The 18,155-nt window shown below is 41.8% G+C and overlaps 2 protein-coding genes across 2 annotated transcripts in view; one reads left to right on the plus strand and one right to left on the minus strand.

Moving 5' to 3' along the window:
• The window catches only part of TRAPPC3L (trafficking protein particle complex 3-like), a 37,943-nt gene extending 22,615 nt beyond the window's left edge, over nt 1-15,328 (plus strand). Inside the window, exons 4-5 of the mRNA XM_005884684.2 lie at nt 9,989-10,174; nt 14,020-15,328. Of these exons, the coding sequence (XP_005884746.1) occupies nt 9,989-10,174; nt 14,020-14,139 (306 nt within the window). The 3' untranslated portion in view covers nt 14,140-15,328. The remainder of the gene's footprint in view (nt 1-9,988; nt 10,175-14,019) is intronic.
• On the minus strand, nt 2,230-7,864 carry FAM26E (family with sequence similarity 26, member E). The gene is made up of 2 exons (XM_005884683.2): nt 7,244-7,864; nt 2,230-3,284 (listed from the first exon to the last, which is right to left on the minus strand). The coding sequence occupies exons 1-2, from the start codon at nt 7,781-7,783 to the stop codon at nt 2,895-2,897; spliced, it is 930 nt and encodes a 309-aa protein (XP_005884745.1). The 5' UTR covers nt 7,784-7,864; the 3' UTR covers nt 2,230-2,894.
• Nucleotides 15,329-18,155: the final 2,827 nt, after the last annotated feature.

The raw sequence follows: 18,155 nt of genomic DNA on the forward strand, positions 1-18,155 counted from the left end.
CCCAACTTCCCTCCCCTGCTGGCCTGGCCCCCCCCAACTGCCCTCCCCTACCCGCCTGATCGCCCCCAACTTCCCCCCCCTGCTGGCCTGGTCACCCCACGCAGCCTGTTTGTTCAGTTGTTTGGTCGTCCCTCACTAACCCCCCTGCTGGCCTGGTTGTAGGCAGCCATATTGTGAGGGCATAGTGGTCAATTTGCATATTGCCGCTTTATTATATAGGATAGTCTTGATTGAAGCAAAGCCAACCCTACCAGTAGTTGGGATAACTAGCTTCTCTCTGGGGTAGGAGGTAGGGAGAGAAGCTCTGTCTTCTAGAACATTCACTCCAAAGAAGATGGACATTGATTCAACACTAATTTGTAGCTGCATATTTCTTTAACTGCTTGACTTCCTATACAGGATCACTGAGATCCACTCACAGTTAGCCACTTGTCTAAGGAAGCAAGCTTTTTAAAGACACTGATTATTATCCCTCACCTTTCCTCCCATGACACAGATATGAACAAAACCCCAAGGAGAAATAATCTTGTGTTGATTCCATCAGCAACCATTATTACTGCAGAAGTACATTCCTTTAGGCTAAATCTTGGAATAAAATGTTGTCACAATGCAATTAGTAATAATTGTACGGGTTAGGCACTCTTCCAAAGGATGCGTATATTTTCAAGTATTGTTTTTAAGCACAATTACTAAGTATCACCTGAGTTTAGACTTTTATTATTTAAAAAATATATTTTTAATTGATTTCAGAGAGGAAGGGAGAGGGAGATAGAAACATCAATGATGAGAGAGAATCCTTGATCAGCTACCTCCTGCACTCCCCCTACTGGGGATCGAGCCCTCAACTCAAGCATGTGCCCTGATAGAGAATTGAACCATGACCTCCTGGTTCATAGGTCCACGCTCAACCACTGAGGCACGCTGGCCAGGTTCATTGATACTTCAATGAGGAAACATGCTGTGTGTGTGTGTGTGTGTGTGTGTGTGTTTACTATTTTTGTTCTTTTCTTAATTTTTTCCCCTTTACTGATTAAGATATTACAAATGGAAACATGCTTTTTATGGTTAACAGAACATTTGAGAATATATCAACATCATGCAACATTTTATGTGGTAGAAGTTGAGTCAGATAAATTCAGGTGTAAATTTAGTTTCTTATCTCTTACCTATGACTTAACTTTAACCTTTCTGAACTTTAGTTTTATTTATAAAAGTAGAAATAGTAATACTTCCTTTCCAGTATACTTGTGAGTTTTAAATATAAATCATATGTAAACTACCCAGAGCATAATAGATTGTCATATACATTAATTCTACCTTTCCTCCTTAGTGGAAGAGCAAAATTTAGAATATGGTCTTTCTTACAGCTAGAGAAGTATTTTTTCTGCATAACTCAATTTTAAGTAGTGGCTAAACATTGAAAATATTATTTGAAGCTGCCTAAAAGCAAATTTCCTTCCAGATTCAAATATGACATTTTATATGTGTAATAACTATGTTCCAACCCACAAAATGGATTAAACTAACCTAATGCTCTTGATCAAAATCCTGCTCCAAAAGGAATAACTCCACCAGCATGTGGCCTGGCTGGCATGGCTCAGTGGTAGGGTGTTGACCTATGAACCAGGAGGTCACGGTTCAATTCCCTGTCAGGGCACATCCCTGGGTTGTGGGCTCAATCCCCAGAACCTGAAGATATCAGTTCTCAAAAATAATACATTGAATTATTATTCAATGTGTGGGGTGTGCAAGAGGCAGTCAAACAATGATTCTCTCTCATCATTGATGTTTCTATCTCTATCTCTCTCTCCTTTCCTCTCTGAAATCAATAAAAATATATAGTTTTTAAAAAGCCACTGGCATTGCCTTGTTTACCAGTAATGTAGGCCTCCTCCAGGGTTTCTCTCTGTGCTCAAGCTCCAGCCTCAGCATCCCAGCGTGCCCTTTTGCCTCTCCTAGAGTCTCATTCTGGCTCAGTATACATTTTGGGCTTCACGCTTTGGACAGTTCCCACAGACCTCCAGTCAGGGCTCACTGACCCATTCAGCACAGTGGGCACTGTGCCTAGGGCCCATGATACCTGTAGGGGCCCACAAGTGTTTTGAATTTCTTTTAAAATCTGAAAAAAAAAATAAACTTTTGGGTTGAAAAAAATTTTAATACATAATATTTATATATTTTCTATCAACACAGTCATGAATATGTGTGTGTGTGTGTGTGTGTGTGTGTGTGTGTGTGTGTATTTTTAATGTAGAAAGGAGTCCATGAAAGCAAAAGTACTTAGAGCCCACAATAGCCCTAAAACAGCCCTGCTTGCAGGGCATACTTTTATTGTATGCTGGAAACAGGTGAGAAGGTCAGAATTTTAGGCATTATATCCATTCAATGTGTTATTTTTGAGAACTGATGTCTTCAGATTCTGAGGAAATGAATTTCAGATGGTAGAATTTTATACATCCTTAAAGGGCAGTAGGGTAGATTTATAGGACGAGGATTTTGCTGACTACACTGCAGATCCCACTGTGTACAGTAGTCCGTTAAGAGTACCTGTCTCACTCACAACTCACCACTTCTTCTCCAGATGCCATGACCCTCTTGCATGAGTCTTGCTGTTGAATCATAAAATCTTAAACTTGAAGATTCTGAACCCAATCCCCACCCAAAGCAAGACCACCTTTCTCACCATCCTTGACCAGTCACTCTGCATCAGTTTGAGCACATCCCAACACTGTCTGCACTTGGGAGCTGCAAAGCTGCTTCCCTTGGCCTTGTTGTCTTATAAAGAAACACAGAATGTGAGAAAACACAGGTATTCACAGGTTGTGGCTGATGCAGTAACAAGATGTTATAAGAAGTGAACCCCTGGACACCATGAGTCAGCGATGGTGGATGAACTACACACTGTGGGCGCTACCCACAAGGACTATTGTGGTCTCATCTTCCTCGGGGTTAAGTTCTGGACCCTCCTCCACCACCCTGTGCAGGGTGCTATAGTGTTGCTGGCTTTGGTGGAAAGAATGCAGCTCTGAAGCAGCCTCCCAGGCAGCAAAAGTCGGCATGGGGAAGACCTCTGGCCTCTTGTTTTCAAAAAAGCTTTTCAGATTTCTCTCACTCAGCTTGCTGGCGTAGTCCAGGAACGCATTCTCCAACTGCTCCTTCTCCTTCTGTGCATATGTCTTCCAAAAATTCAGCTGAAGGTAGCTAACTTTAGATCGGCAGCGAGCATAACAAGTGGTGAGCAGAGAGAAAAAAGATGCTGAACAAATCAGGCACCATCCTAGAATCTTGGAAAGAGAGAGAGATTGAGGGCGTGTAAAAGCAAAGCCACTTCTCAGGGAGCTGGGGTGATCGTATTGGGAAGTGAATGGCTAAATTAAAACCACATCTCAGCTGAAATCCTTCATCTTATTTTTTTAACAACACATTTCTAACAGTCAACATAAATTTCGACTTTACCTAATTATTCTCCATCCTCTACATCATTGCTGGTATGCAAATAAATAACCAGAAGGCAGGCAAATAGGAAAAAAAAGCAAAAAATATAGATTATCCAAGAATCAGGGAAACCAAGCCCTCAAATAGTATTATCTTTCAGAGGGAACATTTCTGTGTCTGGGTAAATGTGATCATTTGAGCAAATGACCAGTTCCTTAGCTGTGTGTTTTCAGGCATTGATAATTGCAGATATGCGTCTAGTGACTGATTTTTCCCAAGTTCTCTTGTTTGTAGGGAGCAACAACCCCTTCTGAGGGAAATTTCATGACTCATTATCATGATAAAGTAAAACAGACATAATACAATAAGGAGACTGAAACTGTAAGAATTGAAAGCCTGCATAAAAGCTGAGAAAAAAAAATTACAGTGATTCCAAACCTTCAGGACTATTGGTTCTGAATTTTGATAATTAGAAAAAACAAAATTCTCTCTGATTATGGACTGGCTCAGCTGGGCTTTCTCCCCCTCCTCCTGAATATTAAAAACAGAAGTCCAAATAGTTCAACTTATCTTCTAAACTTTTTTGTTGTTCTAATTATATTTTTATAATTGGAATTAATTTCATATTTGGATAACTAATGAGCTCTTTCAAACTTTCTCTTGACATTTCAATGAAATGACCTTTGGTATTTCTCAGCAGATGGGCCTATTTGAAAATAGAGACAAAAATCAGCAAGTGAACCCATTCAGACCATAACAGAACTACAGATACACTCCAATGCTTTAAACCCGTGGTTCCCACACTCTCAGGCCTTGGAGTCATTGTGAAGGGCTCAGACTCCACATGAATGCCGACTCTGGATTGGCACCAGTTGGGTTTAAATCTCAACTTTCCCTTTACTGACTGTTCTCTGCACCTCAGTTTTCTCAACTGTAAAATGGGGGTTACCCATCCCAGAGGGCAATTTTGGGGATTAAAATGAGATGATGTAGACATATATGTACATTCAGTAAGTGTGAGCTATTATTACATGACTAGAGGCCCAGTGCACGAAAATTCATGCACTCAGTGGTGGTGGTGGTGGTGGGGGGGATCCCTCAGCCCAGCCTGTGCCCTCTTGCAATTCAGGACCCCTTCAGGGATGTCCACCTGCCAGCTCAGGCCCACTCCCCAGGGGATCGGGCCTAAGCTGGCAGTCAGACATCTCTCTGGTAGCCCAGGAGCCCTCGGGGGATGTCCACCTGCCAGCTTAGGCCTGCTCCCTATGGGAAGTGGGCCTAAGCCACAGTTGGACATCCTTAGCACTGTGGAGGAGATGGGGGAGGCTCCCACCACCACCGCTGTGCTCACAGTCATCAGCCTGGTTTGTGGCTGAGCGGAGCTTCCCCTGTGGAAGCGCAGTGACCACCAGGGGGCAGAAGCACAGTGACTACCAGGGGGCAGCTCCTGCATTGTGTCTGCCCCCTGGTGGTCAGTGGGCATCATAGAGACTGGCTGTTCCCAGTCATTCCACTGTTAGGGCAATTTGCATATTACCTTTTTATTATATAGGATGCTATTTTTCAAATGTATATGTGTATGTAAATGCATGCTTAAACTCATGGTATCTTTCTCTCATGATTAATGAATTAGACACAGCTACCATGTTGTGAAAGTCCTCATATTCACCTGACTTGTGGTTGAATACCTCAGAACTTCCTCTTTTCTTCATCCCCGACAGCAAGGCCTCCTGCAGGTCAGTAGGCCATCTCACCTCAACATCTGAGGCAATTCTGCTTGAGTTTTAAACCATTTGGTCAGCTTCAAACTCCCCCTCTCCTCCCCCTCCCTCCTTGGAAATGACCCTAGCATCACCTTGCTCTCACCTGAGTACTGAGCCCTCTTGTTCTTCCCCAACTCATAGTACCCAGCCTAACTAGACATGGTACATGATCCCACCCCAGCCTTCAATAGTGTCCCATTCTGCATGAGTCTCCTCCCTCAAACCTTGGGAGTTTTCTCATCAATTATCGTGTGCCAGAAGCTTTATGTCCCCTTATGTCCATTATCTCTATACCCTCCAGCAGGGCAAGTATTATTCCCCCAACTAGAGGAATCTGGGGTTCAGAGAAGTCAAATCACTAGCTCTAGATCACATGGCTGGTGACTGGTAGGGTCAGGACTCAAACCCAAGGCTAGCCAACTCCAAGGCCAAGTTCTTTCCACTACTACACTTTACCTGCCTTAAGAAAAGAGCATCACCCAGCTGGGTTTCTTGTTTCTCTGCCCCACCTATGGATGGGACACTTTTTTCACCCCCACCCACATGCCCAACTATTAGTCTGGACTGTTTGTTTCTCCTGATTACCTGAACTACTGTGAGCACCTGCTATTGACACAGCTTGCCTTGTCCACATCCCTCATGCATCCTCCCCCAGGAATCAGCCCCAGGTCCTTTTCATTCTGCTGAAAAGTAAAACAGGTCGGTGTGCCCAGGTTCAGCTATGACAGCATGTGCATGATTTCCTCGTGCTTGTGTTTAGAGAAGAGAAGCTCACAAGGTGATACGTGTTTGGATCTGGCACTAACTGAATGGAGCCTGGTGCCTGGGGACATAAATCATAAATCACTCATTGTGTCATAACATTCCTAATTAATACCTTCCTTCAACAAAAGAAAAAAGACATCTGGGAGCCTGGCATGTTTTTATCTAAGGTGTACTTTATGCATTACACAAAAGATTTTAGGCTTATCGGTTTATGAAAAGTATATGACAACACTGCCAGCCAGCTTTGGAATGCAGGATTTCAAAAATACTCTTTGCCTTGATGTGTAAATCCTTGTTGAAAAGTAAAATTATACTATTTTCAGCGCGTTTATTCCAAAACAAGTGGCATTGCTGACCAGTTGTGGATCTGTTTATCCACTCTTATTGCTTGTTTTGGTTTGGGGAATGCAATTCCTTCTCCTCACAAGCAGGAATGCAGTCTTTCCTGAGGCCGGGGCAAGGCTTCACATCTGGATTTGTGCTCACGAACCTGGAAGGATGACAAGCTACTTCCCCACATCAGTTAGGGAAAGCTGTGATTTCCTTCTGGGACATAAAACAATGCCCCGAGTCGTGAGCTTCTAAAGTCATGTAAGACTTGTTGAGCTGTACAGCACAAAGAGCGGAGGACTCACCTCCCTAGAGAACGTGAATGCTTTTCACCAGAGGCTAAAGACGGCCAATTCCTACGTTATCTGGGAAACTCTTCTCAATCCTGACACTATTTACACACAGAGATAGAAGTTGCCAAAAATCATTCAAGGGAATCTTGATTTTAACGATATTGCATGCAACATTGCAGAGTATTAACTCATTTGGTTCAGCTATATTTTAATAGATGAACGCTAAGTGTGTGGGTTTTGTTGTTGTTTTTCCTGAGAAACCAATTTGAAAATAAATAATTGATAGATGGCAGTAATTTCTAATTACAGCTCTGGCCTTAACACTCAATTATGAGTTAGTATCATGCATTATTTATAAAGTCAACCCAGAGAGATAGCTTTAAAGTACTTAAGTATTTACGTACACAGAACCCAGAGGATATGTTCTGTTCGGAAATGGAAAAGACAATTCAATCAGCAGTTTTACTGAGCCCCTCCGACTTCTAAAAAGCTTTTCCCGAGATGGTCTTAACACTGCATCCTGTTCCAATTTCCATTTTGTCTCAAACTGTTCTGGCAGGATTCAGACTCAGCCCTGGCTAGAAGGCGAACTGAGAGAATAGCTCAAGCTGGGAGGGAAAGCCAAGTTTTTGTTTTGTTTTGTTTGTTTTTTTTTACCTGAGACTGAGCTTGCAGGGACAGCTTCAGCTCCTCGCTGTCCGTGGCTGTCATGCTGGTTTTGCCGCATGACACTTTGTGAAGCTCTTCCCAGCACTCTTTGGGCTTGTCCTTGCAAATCAATCCCAGGAGTCTTGCACTTTTTGTCCCGCTCATGGCACATTCATAGAAAGTGCCATTGAGCAAAGCCACCGACAGCCACATCATTGGAGCCACCAAGGAACTCAGAGTGATCTGGCCCAGGACATAGAAGAAGCGGCCGCCGTGGCCCCGGGGGAAGATTTTCCTGGGGTTCACGCAGCAGCCTGTGAAGAGTCTCCAGGACCTGTTGTTCAGGAAGAATCCCAGGATGAGTAAGACCCAGGCGGGAGCAAAAAGGAAAACCAGCCCGTAGACCACATTCTCGGTGCTGCAGGGGCACTTGAACGCCACGAGTGAAAAGAGCCGCTCGCTTCCCAGGGTCAGCAGAGCCATGAAGCTGTAGCCAATCACCGTTTTCTGGTGCAGGATGAATTTCAAAATCCCATTGAAAGCATCCATCTTGGAGGTAAATAAAGCGGGGAGATGCTTTGCCTTATTTATTGGCAGAGCAGCTGTGGCCGTGGCTGAGGGTGGAGCTCTTCCTTCCTCGCCAGCAGCCGTCCTCCTTCTCAGACCGAATTCGGCCAGATAAGGAAACAATGTCATTCCCCAAGAATGAGTATTTCCCAACTGTGTTTAGACAATGCCTCCTACTGGTGGGTATTGGGCCGTGAAACGAGAGCCAAAACACTGGCAATTAAATTCAAAGTGCAAAGCCTCCGTTTTTATGTTATTTCCATGCATTGAGAATCTGAAAGAAATTCTCACTCATGTAAATAATAGTCTAGGAATTTTCCAGCCGGAGAAATCAAAGCATTGCCAGAAATGGGTTTCAGCCAGTTGGTCGGGAGCCAAGTCAATGTCCAAGTCTGGACATTTGTGCTGTTTTTTTTCTCTCTTGCTACTTAAGAGCAGGAAATTCACTTTATATCCTTTCAAGCTGGCTAGTGGCAGAGACGGGCAGCAAATTTCAGGATTTTGGCTACTTGGAATTTATAGGAAAACTTTAGTGAGCCTTTGAGTTTTGAATGAAAGACAAAATGAGAAGTCCTCATCATTTCTTTCCTGGGCTATCATAGTAATCTTTTGATTGGCATGTCTGCCTTTGACCTCATGCCCAGCATCCCCTCTGTCCTAAATCCACCCTCCATGCTGACACAAAGGAGATCCCTATAAAACAGAAACTGAATTCTGCCGTAGCTTAGTCATGGCTTTGAGCCTCCCCACTGCCTACAAGCTGATAAATGCCAGCCTCCCATGAGTCTTATCATGGCGTTTCATGCCCAGGATACGTTCCCTCTACCTGGAATATCACCCCCACCATCCCCTCTTTGTTCACCTGACAAGCTCTCACCCAGTATTCATGAACAGGGTAGAAGTTCCTTCCTCTGTGATTATTTCCAGGATTGCTTCTTAATACAGGTGGGGCAAACGTAGGTTTAGTTGTTCATATAGAAAATAATACAATAATTAATAAATAATAATACAAGAGTGAAGTCTGTATTTCACATGTTCACAACTATAAGCCTACTTTTGCCCTACCCTATATATAACATTGTACTTGCAGGACTTATTATACTCTTGCAGTTATTTGTTTAATATCTGTAGCCCTTTTTATTAACTTGTATTCTGGATCTAAACATGGTGTCAAACAGATTAGATGCTCATTCAATAATTCCTTTTTCAAATAGTTATTGAACTCCTACTGTATGCCAGGCACTGTACTAGACAGGCAGTGCTCATTGAGTACGAATGAATGAATGAATGAATGAATGAAAAAACCTTTAATTAGAAGTACTTCTAATTAGAAATAATTTAAGGAAATTATTTCAATTTCTCTCCTACACCAGTCTTGATTTTAAAATTGAATTAATTAAGGCACTTAAAAGACAACAACCTATCAAGCTGACACATTCCCATTAATAAGCCTCAAGTTCCAGGTCTGTGTGCTTCGTGAAAAGAAAGTGCCGTGGACTAGGAGCCAAGATATGGTGTAGCCTTGACCATGTCAGTTTACGTCTCTGGATTCCGGTTTAGCCATTTGTGAAAATGGAAATGAAACAGAAATAATCGTCAAGGTTTCCTCCATTTCCATGTTATAAAAAAATGTAAGTCCTGTAAAACAGGAGGCTTTTTTGAGAAGTTACTTTAGGTTTCATTTCTGTGCCTCTCACCACTTCTCTTTGTTCCTTGTCAGAGGCTTGCCGTCCTTAGTAATATGACTCCCTCCACTTCCCCAAACAGACCCTTGAGTCTAACCTTCCTGTAGCATCCTTCGCTCTATCACATTCTTGTTAGGGCAGATGTCTTCCTTCTAATTCAGTATCTTATCTTTTACTAGCCTCAGTGTGACAAATATCATACTAATATGTTGATGATTAGCCATATTTTAATTTCCCACCTTCCTAAAGGATGTTTACTTTAAGAGATTTTTGTTTTAAGATCTAGTCCCTTAAGATGTTTCATAAAAATAAAAGGATTTAAGACTTGCATTGGTCATACGTTCAGTACACTCCAAAGCTAAGTGTGAGCCCGGACTTCCTGACTGCAAACTCCATGCGCTTCCCCCTTACATAGCACTGCCTAGAACAGGGTATTTGGGTGCCCTGTTTATAGACATTTGTTCTAGACCAAGTTTTCGTAATTTCCCCCCCTCTTTGTTAGGTGGCTTTCAAGATGTACTTGGGAATTACACCAAGTGTGACCTGTAATAATTCAAGCAGAAATGAATTTTCCCTGATTCTGGACAAGAATCCACTGGTGGAGTTTGTGGAAGAGCTCCCTGCCGGGCGGTCGTCTCTGTGCTACTGCAACTTACTCTGTGGGATTATCAGAGGTGCCCTGGAAATGGTAAACTCCTGCTTCATTTTGTGGGTACATTTGTTATCTAGTGCTGCGTAACAAATTGCCCCAGAGAATAGCAGCGTAAAACAAATGTTTATTATCTTACACGGTTTCTAAGGATCAGAAATCTGGGACCAGCTTAGCAGGTGGTTGTGGCTCAGAGCTTTTCTCAGCTCAATACACATGCCATCAAGCTGTTGGTTGGGCTGCAGTCTCAGCTAAAGAATCTACTTTCAAGCCCACTCATGGCCTTGCTAAAAGTTGGCTAGAGGCTTCATGAAGTTCCTTGCCAAATAGGCCTCTCTCGGGATCTCATCACAACAGGTGCTGCCAACCCTGGTGCAAAGTGGGAGGGGACTACGTGAGGGCATGAATAACAGGAGGCCAGGGATCACTGCAGGCTATTCTGGAGGCTGGCTTCCACACCTGAATTATTCATCGATTTAACTAAGACAATGATTAGCATCTGCTAAGAGTCAGGCACTGAACTTACAAAGAGGAACAAGACACAGTTGCTGTCCTTCAAGAATCTTCTGTCCTGTAGAGAAAGCAGATATGTTAAGTGTGACTAAGGGCTATGGGAGGACCTGGGTGGGGGTGGATGGAAGGTCAGGGACGACTTCCTAGAAAAACTGTGATCTGGCATTTGAAGGATAAATGGGAGTTCGGTGAGGTGAGAACCTTGGGGAGCAGGGGGAAAGGAGCAGCTTGTCCAAAGGCACAGAAAGAATGTTCCTGTCAAGGAACGAGGAACTTGAATTCATTTCCCATGAATGACATGTAGTTTGAGAGAGGAATTCATGAGGAAGGAGATTTAAATTCTTTACAGAGGCCTGATTTTTTAAAAAAAAGGCATTTATAGGACAAGTTGGGAATTTGATTTTTGTATTGAAAAGAGCAAAGACCCGTTATAGGTTTATAAACAGGGGGATGATATTTTCAAATTTGTATTTTAGGAATTTCATTCCTTTGTCCACAAAGTGAAAGTGTACAGGAGAGGACAATGCTGGAGGGAGGAGGAGGGCAGTTAGGACGTTGATGGTGGGAACCTCGAGAAAAACCAGAGAAAGCCCTGACAGGAGGAGTGGAGAGAGGGTGATGCCAACAACACTAAGAAGGTAGAACAGGTTTAAGATTAGGTAATCAGTTGACTAAAGGGACAAGGTTGAGAAAAGACTCAGGAATTATTTTTAGTTTCTTTTTAAATTTATAATATATTTTTATTGATTTCAGAGAGGAAGGAATTATTTTTAGTTTCTTTTTTAATTTATAATATATTTTTATTGATTTCAGAGAGGAAGGGAGAGGGAAAGAGAGATAGAATCATCAATGATGAGAGAGAATCATTAATCAATGCACATCCCTTACTGGGGATGGAGTCCGCAACCCGGGCACATCCAGACATGTGCCCTTGACTGGAATCAAACCTGGGACCCTTCAGTCTGTAGGCTGAGGCTCTATCCACTGAGCCAAACCAGCTAGGGCTATTTTCAGGTTTCTGAGCAACCTATAGCGATGGTTGTACTATTAATCAAGAGAGCAAAACCAGGAGATGTTCATTTGGGGATGGGGGAGACAAAATGAGGAGTTTAATTGGGCAGCTGCTGGGATTGAGGTATCTATACACACCAGTGATGATATCGCTCAGCAGTTGTTACACATGCCTGCAAGTCACAGAGAGGTGAACTGAAGAAGCACTGGAACTCTCAAAGAGTGTGTAGATAGAGTGTTAAAAAGAGAGAGAGAGAGAGAGAGCCACAGTTGGAACCCTAGGAGGCGACAAAACATAGTGAGTAAGCTAGACAAGAGAATAGAAAGGCTGCAAAGGATACCGAGAAGGAGCAACCAGAGCTTAGAAAAATACCAGTCGAAGAAACAAGAGAGGAGAGTATTTCAAGAAAAGGAAGTGATTAGCAAGATCCAGTGCAGCAGAGGCTAAGAAAAACAAGACCTGGAAAATATTCACAACATTTAGGGACCAAAAGGTCAGGAAGGACCTTGGTAAAAGCTGTTTTGGGAAAGTGAAGGGAGAAGAAGACACTCTGTCCAAGACTGATGAGCCACAGGCAGCTTAGGCAGAGGTAGTAATCAACAGTCTCCTTTTTCAGAAGCTTAGCTATTTAGAATAGTGAGACCAGATAGTGGCCCAAGTCTAGACATGTGTTGACCTACCCAATAATGAAGCATGAATATAATTTTCAATTATTTGTGATAATTAGGGGAAGGACATAATAACAGGCAGTCCAAAAGAGTAAAACAACAGAAATAATGCATCAGTCACACAGATCTTCCACAGGCCTACCTACCATTTTTTAAAGCTTGCCCTACAATCAATGGCTATGAAATCAAGAAAGGGGAAAGGAAGAATTCTGGGAGTTAACGGGTTGAACCATAAAACCAAGTCAAAAGCAAGATAGAGACGTCTCCATCTTTCATGGATAATGGTTGACTATATATGCTGAGTGATAGACACATAGGCATCAGACAGCATGTGGCCCCAAATATTCAAATAGCATCAGTGTAGTCTCCTTGTTATTTTATTTAATTTTCTGTCAAATTTTTACAAAGACAGAAAAAGATCTTATACGGAAAAAATGTGGGTGAATTTATCTTCTATATTTCAAAGTGCAGTCTATATCCTTCTATTGGGTGCTGGACATCACAGAGGCATAGTTTTTGCGCACTGTGTGGGTCAAAGAACTTGGCCTACCAAGGTCTATGGTTTAACAAATCCAGGCTGGTTGGCCAAGGAATTCTTAGTGAGAGAGGGAAATGAGTCTGGTAAGATTATAATTAATTAATATTAATTAATTCATTACTAGGCTCAGGCTTTTCCACTTATTTGCTTTTATTAGGTACTTTCACTTATTTATTTTCTTTACCCCAATGACTTAAAATAGCTGAGTGGTATTTTATTGAGGGTAGGTCAGCAATACCATGCTGCTCTTATGTGAATATATTTTAATGAATAGAGAAGTCAGCCCTTGGAGCTCACATCAATGTCTGGGAAATGAGCTATGCCTTACAGAGGAAAAGAAGGCCTTGGTATCAAATATTCATGTCTGTAATTTCAATCTTTAATTTTATAGTCATGATTTATTTAGTCTATACTTTTTTTAAACCTCTCAAAGCCATAAGTGAGTCCTAAGTATTGTTAGGACAATACTTATTATGTTATGATTATGCTATTTAGCTAGGACAGAATGATATACGGCAAGTCAGTTGGAGAGGAGTCGTTTATGAATTCATTTATCCTTGGAAGTTCTGCTTGCGAGGCACATTGGGTCAAGGCTATCCTTGAGCTGAGAATCGGTGTTCTTTTTGAGATGGATTCATAATTCAGCCCTGTGAACAAAACTTGGCAAGGGTCCCCGTCTCTGGGCTTGCCCCAGAATCACCCAGGTTCGGCCTGGCCTGGACCGCCCATCTCTTTGCAGATGCATAACACAGAGCTCACACACAGCCAGACCATTTTTGAAAGACACACAGTAAAGGGCCCTTCATCCACAGAGCTACCTCCTTTTTATCTTTCCAAGAGGAAAGTCAGCTCTTATGGGGTAAATAAAGCTGAAAAAAAGAGACAGAAAAATGTAGTGAGGTTGTTGTTTCTTAAAAAACGTAAATGAGCTCTGACCGGTTTGGCTCAGTGGATGGAGTGTCGGCCTGCGGACTGAAGGGTCCCAGGTTCAATTCCGGTCAAGGGCATGTACCTTGGTTGCAGGCACATCCCCAGTAGGGGGTGTGCAGGAAAAAAATCAAAATATATTAAATAAATAAATTATAACTCAATTATTAAACATTTAAAAAAAAACACGTAAATGACGAAAGCCTTTTTTTCTTTTCTTTCCTAGGTTCATTTGGCTGCTGATGTTACATTCTTGCAAGACAGACTAAAAGGAGACAGTGTGACAGAAATAGGAATAACATTCCTGAAAAAGCTAGATGAGAAAAAATACAGACGGAAAAAATGAAGAATAGCATGCAAAATGTCACAGGCTGATTAGTGGAGGAGCTAATATTAGCTAAACACAGACAGCCATTGAAATTTTGAATTGCTTAATAGAATGGGCTTTAAGAGGATTATAAATTAGCCCAAAATTTGAAATGCAGTACACTAGGATATAAAGCTGTTGTTTTTTTCTTTTGCTTTTAAACCACACATTTTCAATCTCATGTCAAAGTTTCATATACAAATAGCTCCTTATAAGATAGCAAGCCTGAATTGCACACATTACTCAGTCCAGTCTATTCGTTTCAGTATTTATGGTAACAGAAAAAAAATACCTATACAGCTGGTATATTTATCTCTTCTCATTAGAAAAAAATGAATGAAATGATAAAACATAGAGTCCACTATATATAGTTTCTAGATACTGTACATTGTATTCTCTATAGAAACAGTTCTATTTGTAGCAATCTTTCATATTTTTGAAAAATGATGGATGTGATTTTCTCATATTGGCTTGGTTTATAGCTTAAGCTTCCTGAAACTACTCTTAATTTATAATCAACAAAACAAACCTATTTAATTGGATGCTAATTCTGAAACACTTAAAACTAGCATTTAATTAGAATTCACTTAATATATTTAATTTTTAGATAGCTGGCATTAACCAAATTCTTTCCATTTCTTGTGAAATATTACTGATGGCAAGGCCAGGAAATCACTAAAATGAGAGGTAAATAATGTTCTTTGAGAATACTTTCAAAGCTCATTCAGTTAGAATCTTTATATCATTTTTATCCTCTAAAAACCTGACGAAGTATATTTTATCTGTGACCAGAACATATTTAAAATTCAAAATGTACTGGATTAAATAAGCAATAATCTTCAGCAGACCTCAGCATGGAAGGGCGACCTATATGGCAGTCCGGAATCTACGGGATTCTGCAGAGAAATCAAATTAAAAGTAAAAGTTACAGCTAGTGTGGCACCATCAGTTAAAACTGCTATAAGTGATATGGTACTGATAGGACTCACCTGGGACTCAGGGGGCTGGAGAGAAGAGCTAGTTCTCTTTCTAGTGGCTTCAGCTAATGCTGACTAGTGGCTGATTTTCGGTAACGTGTATAATCTCTCTCTCTCTCTCTCTTTCTGTAAAATGAGAGGCTAGGATATGATAAATATCTAAAATATATTAATGAATAAACGACATCAATAACCACTGAAATTCCATTTTTTTGGATTTTAGAAGACTGTGGGGTTCATGTTGACCAACGTCACCCCAATCAATTTAATAAATACATATTTTTTAAAAAAAGAAGACTATGGGGAAATTGTTCCTCACCTACCCGGCTGTCTCTTCCAAAGAACAATGAGATAGGTATTAAGGGTCAAATAGGGTCACTGGGGCAGCTGTCCCATCAACGGAAGGCCCTTCAAACCAGCTCCACAGAAGACCAGGAGTAGAACCGGGAACCTTGATCAATGCAGAGATTTTTGCTATCTTGGAAAAGGCAAAGGGAAAGGACGGTTTGGTGCAGAGAGACAGTTTAGTTCTTTCAAGTGACATCACCAGATAGTTGCCAAGATGTTCACTGAGGAGGCCTGTCTATCAAAGTTGCCAGGAATCAGAAATTCTCCCCTCAGCAGCTTCTTTCTCATATATTGGCTTGGTTTATAACTTACTGTCTTCTCAAATCCCTCCGGCTCATCTATCAGTTATCAGGAGCCTGGATCTCTTCAGCAATTGGAATGGACTATTATGAATAATTGGAAAGTTCCCTCTTCTCCCTGTTTATGACAGACCAAGAAGATTCCTGCAACCCCTTTACTTCCTTCTTTATTCCCTCTTCCATTTTTTAAACATTCAATTATGCTTCATGCAATGGATATTTGTTGGCTGCCTGTATCTTTCTGCCTTTTGATAGAATGACAATTTTCTGCTCAGGTGCCCACCATTTTATTAAGCAGCCCATCCACCTCAGGGGAGGTCATCACCTGGGCACAGTGGCTCATGCCCAGTTTAAAACCATCCTCTTCACAGCCAGTCAGGACAGGGCATTCCCCAGACCACAATCATTGCTCTGCAGAGGGAGGAGGACATGGATGACTGGACTGAGAGAAAGGCCTGCCAGTTACATGAGCCGACAAATGTACTGTAGTCTAAGAGAGCAGAGTTGGGTTTCTGTTATCGTAATGCGACCAAGTTCATTGCGTTATAAATATGTGATGGTTAATTCGCAACACATTTGAGACTATCACAGAGAACTGTTCATTATTACATTTTTACATAGCTGAATGCTCAACAAAATAGAATTTGGGTTTACAATAGCTCCCCTCCTCACAGGGAGGAAAGGGTTACAGAAGGGGGAAAATAGAAAGTTGCCGTTATAGTTTGCATCTACACAGCACGCAAGTCCCAGAAAAGGGAAATTCCGCAGGGAGAAGGCATTTTATATCAGTGCAGTGGGAGCTCTTTAAAAACACACAAAAAGAACCTCATAGATTTCAGGTCCTTGCTTCAACTGTATCCAACGGAAACCTAAATTACATTAGGAGTCACTTGAGGATTCCAAAGTCAGAACAATCCTCTGATTCCTGGAGCCTCCCAGTGGCCTAAATCTTTCAGGCCAGCAGACTGCATCTGGTGACTTGCTATTTCGGTGTGGTGTGTGAATCACTAGACTTAATGACTTAAAAGAGGAAATTCTAATTCCCAATGGTCTATACAGGCCAAACAATATAAGAGCCTGGAAATGCTGCTTTCTCAGCTTTGAATTCAATTAAGATTTTTATCAGGCACTAGGCACGTTAATTATGTGGTATGTCACTTAATTTTTCACAGCAACCTGTGAAGCCTTAGGTAACAAAGAAAGCGGATTCGCAAACTACCAAGAAGTTTGCCAGTGACTTCAGTGCATGATGACGAGGGGTTGCTGAGTAAAGGGAGCTGGGTGTCCAGCTTGGGAGGCTGAGTGAGGGCCCACAGGAGGCAGAGCCAGTGTAAGAAAGAAGCAAATCAGTTTGGTATATTTTGAGTTTGAGGTGCCTTTGAAACACCTAAACAGCCCCAGGACCTCAGAAGAGAGGTCATCAGTGTATGGATAATAGTAAAGGCAACGGGTGTAGATGGCAACATCTGGGGAGAGCGTGGACTTGAGAAAATATAAGGAGCGAAAAGAGAATCGGGGGTTGGGGGAGACACCATTCAAAAGGCAGCAAAGAAAGAAGAGCACAAATGAGGCCAAGCTTTCCGTCAGGGATGTACATAGAGAAACTGGTAACACTGAAGCCAAGAGAGTTTCAAGGAGAATGGAGTGGCTAGGTTATTAGATGATGCAGAAAAGCCATGAGAGGGATGTGGCTTAATTTGATGAGGAGAAGGTCTTTGCCCCAGAGCAATTTCAGGGCAAGAGGGAGGCCGTTGCCGTGTAGCAGGGTAGTAAGAAGCTGGGAAAATCCCTGGGCAAGTGGAATGAGGAAACACAAGAAAATTAAGCAAGGCCACACAGTTTGCAGCCAGCTTGTGACTTGTAACACCTTATCTTCCCCAACCAAGGACACTTGATGGCAAACTGTTAATACCTCTCCTCTCTAAGCAGAGAATACATAGCTTAAATCACCCTGCCCTGGGAAAATAGAGAACAAAGACCCAATTAATGTCACTTGTGCCAGCTAATCCCAAGGACAGATGAAGTTGGGGGGAAAAAATAACAAAAACCCCAATTTAAGCCAGACAGACCTAAGGTAAAAGTGAAATAGTAGAACAGAACAAAGAATAACCGAAAACTTCCCTGTACATTTATTTTGATGCATCAGCATATTAAAAATGTACCTGGAAAGCTGATGAAACCCTCCCCTAAGATTCTTGCCTGCAGAAAAAAAAAAAGGATAAAAAGTCCTCAGGACAAAGACTCAAGGCGGGCTCACTCTCAGCAGTTCTCAACCTGTGGGTCGCGACCCCTTTGGGGGTCAAACGACCCTTTCACAGGGGTCGCCTAAGACCATCGGAAAACACATATATAATTACATATTGTTTTTGTG

This window comes from Myotis brandtii, unplaced genomic scaffold, assembly GCF_000412655.1.
Source record: "Myotis brandtii unplaced genomic scaffold, ASM41265v1 scaffold847, whole genome shotgun sequence".
In the NCBI taxonomy this organism is placed as follows: Eukaryota; Metazoa; Chordata; class Mammalia; order Chiroptera; family Vespertilionidae; genus Myotis; species Myotis brandtii.

Coding starts and splice junctions, on each gene's coding strand:
- FAM26E (XM_005884683.2), bottom strand. CDS start 7,783: ATGGATGCTTTCAATGGGATTTTGAAATTCATCCTGCACCAGAAAACG. Junction 3,285..7,243: donor CCCTGCAAGCTCAGTCTCAG/GTAAAAAAAAAC, acceptor TCTCTTTCCAAG/ATTCTAGGATGGTGCCTGAT.